We start from the raw sequence: 8334 nt of genomic DNA on the forward strand, positions 1-8334 counted from the left end.
TTTAAAAAGCTAATATCTGTATACCTGTATGTGCACGTTATCTTATCTGGGTAAAGAGACTGTACTTTCCAGCCGTGTTACTGCAGAAGCAGGGAAAAACACTCACAGCTCACATTGTTCGATTTTCACAGAGTGACATTCAAATCACAAGCAACAAGTACAGGGGACCCAAGAATCTAACAAGGATAAGCAGTGTCAACAATGCCAGGTTTTACCTTCTAAATATACTTAACTACAGAAACTCTTACAATGGTGTAAGCGTCTGAGAATATCATGTATGGTATCAAAGAGACAGTGCTCTGAACTAGCAAAGATAAATATGCCATGCCTTTATGCATCAAAGTTCATTCAGTCTCTGCGACTGACAGGAAAAATAATGATTAAGGGTATATTTACTCGAACATCTTTGATACCAGGCCAGAAGTATGGAAGAAGTTTGTCACTGAAGGTGTAACCAGTGAAGGAGTAGATATGAGACCTGGCCTCTACATTGTAAAAGGAGACCTGACCCCCCTCATAATCTACATACACCCCCACTGTCCTGGGCTTCTCTCTCAGGGGGAGGGGGACAGGGGGAGAGGGGTTGGCACTGTACTCAGTCCCATTCCTCAGCCATATGGTCCAGTATCCATTCCCAGGGCTCAGTGTAATCTTCCCCTTCCTGTTGATAGACTCTTTGGCCACTCCTAAAGCCCACTCAGGCTTCTCCCCAACTTGCACCTCATAGTAAAATCTCCCTGAGGAGAAACCCTCCTTTCCCAGGACGCATGGAGCATCAAACCTCTTTGGGTTATCAGGAACATTCTGTTTATCTCCATATCTCACTTGCTTCACATCCTCAGACAGGATGAGATTTGGACTCACAGTTTCGGGATCTAGAGTCACATCCACTGTGGAGAAAAATTGACAATGCTGCATAATTATTGCAAATTAACTTATATATTACATCTTTTATTTTCTAAATATTTGGAAGTCTCTCTGGGTAAGAGCATCTGCTAAATGATGTAGTACGATGTAATGTAAAATGATGAACACTTTCACAGGCCATGTTAAGCTTCTTTTGGCATACTGATACTTGTGGTGCTGCTTGTTTTTTTGTTCAGTGGCCAAATTAATTTTGAATTTCAATTAAAATAGGAAGAGTGTAAAGATCAGTATCAGTATCTGGCTGTAAACCACTTGTTCTTGCATTTTAGCCCCGTTCAGGACAGCCCCCACTGACCTGAGTACAGTTCAGCCTCAGAAACTCTGAGATCTGACCACTGCAGCTTCTCTAAGAATGTCCCTCACAGATGTGACCCAGCTCCATGTACAGTGTGGTTCAATGGGCTGGGTCAGTGTATTATCCTACCTTCAGCTTCACGAATCCACTCCCACACTGAAAGAGGACAGAATCAACATTACTGTAGAGTATGATAGATGATTTATGTATTCATGTATGTGTACAATGGTTATGTTGGATTTGCTGAATGTTAATTGCATATTTGTTCTTTTATCTGTTAGTTATGATTCATCATTATTGAATAACTTGCTTTTTCATGGGTTTAAAATGATGATTGAACAGGGGATTCAGTTGATTTACAGGAACTTAAATTATGCACATCCTAAACCAAAGTAAGTTGAACATTCTTTGCTTTACCTGGCTTAAAGACAACTCCTTTCTTTCCTGCAGAGGAACAGACACTTTGATCAATCTACATTTTATTCATTAGAATGTAGCTTCACCTGTCCTGTTTCCATCCACCTGTTGAGCATATTTTGGACCAAAGTCTGTAGAACTACGGACAAATTTTGTGTGACATTTCCTGTCCGAACCCTTTTTAACCAATGAAATGTACATTTGCTGTGGTTTCTCAGATGTAGCAGTGGGTTTTTTTTGTTCTCATTAATAAATTATCATGCAATTGACACTCCCTGACAACTGCAAGAGGTTATCACATCAAATGTGTTTCCATGCATTTTTGAACACTCAGTAACTTCTACTGTTTTAATATATACTGTAAGTAATTCAACAACTATCATCAACTTGCAAATTTAAAAAATTTAAAGCATGCAAGCTGCATGTCAGGTTGAACCAGGTTTTCCATAGCTCTTTTCAGTGCTTTACCTTTGTCATTGAGACTTTAGTGATATTGAGTTGGATGGAAACAGGGCATTTCTCAGGCAGTGATCCCTAGTTTAGCTGTAACGTGAGTCTGACAGCAGCCAGTGTTAATGTTCCTCACAGTAAGTACTTTGTGATCAGCAGAATTCAGAAGCAGGACTACAGCACAACCCCCAAACACACTGCTACCTGTACATGATCATATACAATCAAAGCGCCCATTCACACATACTTTCAAACACAGCATCACATAGGAGGGAACCTTCTGGCTGATTATACTGAAGGAAACGGTTCCTTCCTTAAATGCCAAAATATTAATGAGAGATAAAAAGATTGTAAAAAGATTAAACTTACGTGTCCATTCTGAAAAAACACCTTTGACTGGAAAAAAGGAACAAAAAATCAAAATGATCTTTAAAGGAAAAATGGGTTCGGTACATTGTCCTCACAAATGTGCTAAGGTGATTGGCACATGAGGCTGCTGACAGATATTTTCTGTACAATTTTTACAGGCTAAAAAGGAATATTGATTATGAAACTACCATGACTACGACCATTTATACACATATCTATGTATGTAGATACATACCTGTCTTATTGGTGTAATTGGAGAAGCAAATCTCACTGCTGTATGTGGCCTGCAGTCGGGAGAACGCCTCCTCCTTCTCCTCCTTCTGTTTCTGCAGTCGGGAGAACTCCTCCTCCTTCTCCTCCTTCTGTTTCAGCAGTCGGGATATCTCCTCCTCCTTCTCCTCCTTCTGTTTCAGCAGTCGGGAGATCTCCTCCTCCTTCTCCTCTTTCTGTTCCTGCAGTCGGGAGAACTCCTCCTCCTTCTCTCTCTGCAGGTCTGGGTAACAAAGAGAAACGAAGTCATTTAAAGTGAAGGAAGTGGTTTTGACATGATCAGCACCTCAGGGTGGCAGTGTGGTGCAGTGGTTACGATGAGCCACAGGGTGGCAGTGTGGTGCAGTGGTTACGATGAGCCACAGGGTGGCAGTGTGGTGCAGTGGTTACGATGTGTGGCAGTGTGGTGCAGTGGTTATGATGAGCCACAGGGTGGCAGTGTGGTGCAGTGGTTACGATGAGCCACAGGGTGGCAGTGTGGTGCAGTGGTTACGATGTGTGGCAGTGTGGTGCAGTGGTTATGATGAGCCACAGGGTGGCAGTGTGGTGCAGTGGTTACGATGTGTGGCAGTGTGGTGCAGTGGTTACTATGAGCCACAGAGTGGCAGTGTGGTGCAGTGGTTACGATGAGCCACAGGGTGGCAGTGTGGTGCAGCGGTTACGATGAGCCACAGGGTGGCAGTGTGGTGCAGCGGTTACGATGAGCCACAGGGTGGCAGTGTGGTGCAGTGGTTACGATGAGCCACAGGGTGGCAGTGTGGTGCAGTAAGCCAGAGTTTCTGTAATTTGGCCTTGGGGACCCACTGTGTCTACTAGTTTTCGCTAGCTGTGCTCTGATATAAACCAAAGTTTATTCATTGGCTTTAAAAACTGACCTGGAGTTGAAACCTTTATGCTGTAATTACATAGGATCAGTATATCTTATATATAGGTATTGTACACACAGGACGTGTGAACAATATCGACAGCGAGTACTGTTTACATAGTGACTTTGTTATTCCATAAGTACAGTACAGCTCATACTATATGTTCATACTATTAATTCACTGTAATTACAGTGTAACTTATCTGAGTTTACTGTTCACACAGGGGCTTTGTTATCATGCTGTAATTACATGAGCACAATAATGTTTAAATGTTAAATAACGATTAAACACTCACCAAGGTTAAAATAATGCAATTCCAATCAATGACAGAACAACGTAACACTCACTAGAGTTCATAACCTACTCAACGCTCACCAGAGTTGTGGGAAGTGAAGTTGCTGAGTTGCTCCTTCAGTTCACTCTGCTGTTGATCTGAGAGAAGAGATTAACATGATTCAAACCTTACGATCCACAGTGCCATGAAGAAAAGTAGGAGAAAGAGAAGTATTTTTACTTAATGCAAACGTTTTTTGCATAGTCATCTATATGTTAGAATTCCAGTATGTTTTTATTTTAACATTATTTAAAATGATAATTATTCTGTAATAATTTTTCATGCATATTCTGTAATTATATTCTCTGGATTTTTAGATCCACTAATGAAACCAGTTCTGCAAAATAAACAGAAAACCAAATGAAATGAAGAAACACGATGCAATATTAATATTAAACCATAAACTTTAACTGTAACCTTACCTTGGGACACTAACACATAATGGTATACTATGGTTATCTAATACTAATGGTATACTAATGGTTATCACCATAAATATTATATACAATTTCTTTCACAGATTATATTACTTACTTAATAAAGACCTCATTAACACGGTGAGCTTTTGTAACTGCCTCATCAATAATTTCAGTAGAGACCCAGTCCAGTGTGGTTCTGTTCTGATAGTAAACTCCTCTGTAACACTTACAGTAGAGGCCCAGTGCAGTGGTGAGGGAGATCAGAGTGATGATCCACAGAGAGATGAAGAGCAGTGATGTCCTCTTGTACAGAGAGTCTCTCCCAGCACGGCTCTGACCCACTGATGCAGGAAAGAGGACACATCTCTGTAGTTCTAAATGGAGCTGGGATTCGCCCTCTTAGTTTCATTGGAATATCTTTAGAATTTTTAACTGAGGAGACCAATCAAAAGTTTAAACTGTATACTGTCTGTTGATTGGCTGCCAGGGATGGCTTTTTGCTTGACAATACACATTCCTGATGGTTTCAGCTCCAGAGCTTGGCAAGTGTTTTCTGAGTTTAACTCCATAGAAACAGCAATGAAAGCAGTTATTACAGCGCTGTTCAAGGGGGAACTTCCCTTTTCCCCTCACTCATTTAGAAAGTGTCAGAGTGGGTGAGAATGATTTGGTGAAACTTACTATGTTTGCCTTCAATCTTACTGCTCAACTCTACTCAGCACACAGGTAACAGTGCTTACCACAGGTTACATAATGATTCTGTCTATAGAAAGTGTAGCTTATTTAAACACTACAGATTACATACAGTATTGCCCTATGTGTAACAGAGAGTGTAGCTGTACATTACGGTTTACACAGCAGGTTACATTAAGTATCATTCTGTCTGTAATAGAGAGTGCAGCTTGTTTTCACAGAGAAATAGCACCACAGGGCAGAGGTCTACATGACTGATCTAAATTAAACTCTGAAAAATATACTTCACAGTTTGTAGATAGCAATCCTTATCCAGAGCAACTTACATCAATTACAGGTTTTTACGATGTTATCTATTTATAAAGCTAGAATTTTGCTGAGGCAATTGTGTGTTAAGTACCTTTCCTAAAGGTAGAGCAGCTTTTGGTTATGAGGCTTGCTCCTTAACCACTATGCTACACTGTCACCCCCAAAAACACTTGCAAAAACAATAAAAACATCATGGTGCACATTAAACAATCAAGACATGCAGGCTGAAGCTGTTCCAGCATAGTCTAACAATACAGAGATTCCATCATTACACAAAGCAAGGAAGATCCATCGTAAAATAATTGACTTTCTACTATCAGAAGATCAACTTCAGTAATTATGTCCATGATTTCATGGGGGAGCAGCAGAAACTCAGTCATACGCTTATTTCTCTTATTCTGCCTGGTATCTGCTCATCCTTTTTGTTTTGTCAGACCTTACCCTCATGGCTGTGATGCGATGCTTTGGTCCTGACCTCTGAAGAGTCGCACATTTTTGAGTAAACTGCATCAGGATCCATCTTCTCAGAGGTGCACTTTGGTTCACGCTGCTCTGAAGCCCCGAGAGTGTGACCCTGTAAGGAACTTCTCTGTTCTTTAGGCTGTTCTGTGAGGGACAGGCTCTGGCCCCAGTGCATTGTGGGCTTTCCGATGTGGAAACATCATGATCGATAGAACAATGTTGAACTGAAACATTTCATTCACCACATTGAAGCATGAAGGTGCATGTATTAATGTTCATGATCTGATACAGGACTGTAACCCCTCTGTACCGAGACCCAACATGGAGACACCCGGGGCTCACAGCCAAACTCCACAGAGTTGCTTCACCACTGCATCCCTACAGGACCACGTCACTGTGCAAGATGGTACTTCACAGTGAGGGACATCAACTGTGACACTCAAATAAGTTTAAACATGAATTAATTTTACATCCTGGTATAATGTATATTGGTGTATTTATGTATTTATTGTCGCTACATCTTTTCAATGAATATCATTATCACGAAATGTATCCCAATGAAATGACATAAATTTTGGCTGCAATATTGTGTGCCCCCCTCTAGGGATGGGTGAGGTATGACAGCCAATACAATTGTTTTTCAGGGAGTTTGCTGTCCCGCAGTTGTGGAATAGAAAGAGAAAGTACTGAAGAAGAGTCTACAGTATTGGGAAAAATACAGGGGAAGTCAGAAAGGGAAGACATAAAAGGAGGTGTAGTTGCAAGTACACAAAAATAGAGAAGAAAAAGTGCTGAAACTGTGGATTTGAGCTGATGGATAATTTGCATGTACAGTAGTTCAGTGTAGGTTGACCAGAAAAGGATCCACCCGTTGCATCTTTCGTTGCCCGGGAAAGGAAGGGTGCATTTCTCGGCCGCATTTGAAGGAGCCTTCGAAATGGGACAGCCTTGTCGCGCTGACTGTGACGCAATCGGTCTTCAAACGCAGCCTTCGGAGGGTGCAGCCCCTGAATTGGGACACAGCCACCCTGCCATTTCCTTTGTTGCCAGATCGTCTCAGTATCTTGCTGTTTTGTTTCTGCTGTTTGTTTGTTATCCTGTTCTGCCTGTTTCCAACTCCGGATTTCTCTTTTGCCTGCTGTTTTTGGATGTTGCCTGTTTTTTTCATTGGATTTTTAGTTTTTGACTTGGACTGTGTTTCTGACTTTGATTTTGGTTGAGGATTTTGGATTTGTCATTAAAGGACTGCCTTTTCATACTGCCCGCATTGTCTGCACCCGGGTCCTTTCCTCACAAACCCTGACAGCATGAAGTTGTGCTTGCAGGGTCTTCCTCTGACTACAGTCTATGCAGGCTCGGCATGGGGACTGTGGTGTGTAAAGAAGCAGTGAGGACATCACATGTTTTGGCAGGGAGTCTGTGTTTGTCTACCCCTCTAGGACTAAGGTTTGCAGCAATTACATTACATTAAATTCCATTTCATTGCATTACATTCATGTAGCAGACACTCTTTTCCAGAGTCCCCTCCAGCACAAGATTAGCATGGCTATGATACAACTGGGCATTTGAAAAATGCAGACAACTCATTAAGATGGTCCAAAGAGATCATAACACTAGCTCATTTTGTTTACATTTAAATTCTTTTCTCGGTTTTAAGTACTGGCTATGAGTATATTGTTACCATAAAATAAACTGGAATTAAATCTGTAGCATCTCTGACAGTGGAAATCAGAGGTATTGTAAGAAGGGGGACAGTCACAGGAACTTAGCTAGCGCTAATAAGAATGGATCAATCCATGCCTTTGAAAAGCACTCACCAGGTCTCACCTGTGCTGTATTGTTCTAAACCAGCAAAGATAAGAAAATATCAGGCCTGTTCTTATTTTGGATTAACAGGCACTTCCAAACTGGTGAGTGGGTATGTGAGAGCCAACACTAACAATTTAATAAGGATCCAAATTATGTGTATGCATACTGCACATAGTGAAATATAACTGACTCACACAGAGGGAGCCACTCTGATTACAATAAGTGTGATGTCATGCAGAAGGGAGTGGATGTAATATAATATAGATGTAAGTTGATGTGATGGACAATGACCCCAAGCATACATCCAAAGTTCTGGCAAAATGGCTCAAGGACAACAAAGTGAAAGTAATGGAGTGGCCATCACAAAGCCCCGACCTCAATCCAAGAAATATGGGTTAGGGTTAGGGTTAGGGTTAGAAATATATAATATTTTGCAGCCACAAAACAGAGCAGGTGAGAACACAGGCATCATTGAGAACAATGCAAATGAACTTTGTTGAATCATGATAAAAGGCCACAGCTGTTTTACATGTTATATAAAGTAAAGCAAGAAGAACAGCATCACAATGTTAAAGCAGGAAATGTTATTATACTATTAAAAACTCAAAGATTGACACTGACAGACACAGTATCACAGGACAGATTCTAACAGGGAACTGCGGGAGGTTAGGATGTCAAACTGAATTCCTGGAGGTGTGAGTGTGTATTCTTCAT

General features: G+C 41.1%; 1 protein-coding gene and 1 long non-coding RNA gene across 2 annotated transcripts; both read right to left on the reverse strand.

Moving 5' to 3' along the window:
• Positions 1–210: 210 nt before the first annotated feature.
• LOC118793526 (E3 ubiquitin-protein ligase TRIM39-like) lies at positions 211–3951 on the reverse strand. The gene is made up of 3 exons (XM_036551746.1): positions 3942–3951; positions 2694–2951; positions 211–890 (listed from the first exon to the last, which is right to left on the reverse strand). Exons 1-3 carry the CDS (start codon positions 3949–3951, stop codon positions 349–351), a joined length of 810 nt encoding a protein of 269 aa, XP_036407639.1. The 3' UTR covers positions 211–348.
• A 25-nt stretch (positions 3952–3976) lies between these two features.
• On the reverse strand, positions 3977–5892 carry LOC118792941. Its single transcript, XR_005005642.1, has 3 exons — positions 5791–5892; positions 4578–4688; positions 3977–4026 (listed from the first exon to the last, which is right to left on the reverse strand). It is a non-coding gene; the product is annotated as an uncharacterized LOC118792941 (long non-coding RNA).
• Positions 5893–8334: the final 2442 nt, after the last annotated feature.

Source organism: Megalops cyprinoides, chromosome 18 (assembly GCF_013368585.1).
Source record: "Megalops cyprinoides isolate fMegCyp1 chromosome 18, fMegCyp1.pri, whole genome shotgun sequence".
Lineage (NCBI taxonomy): Eukaryota > Metazoa > Chordata > Actinopteri > Elopiformes > Megalopidae > Megalops > Megalops cyprinoides.

Coding starts and splice junctions, on each gene's coding strand:
- LOC118793526 (XM_036551746.1), bottom strand. Junction 891..2,693: donor CAATTACACCAATAAGACAG/GTATGTATCTAC, acceptor TTTTCTCCACAG/TGGATGTGACTCTAGATCCC.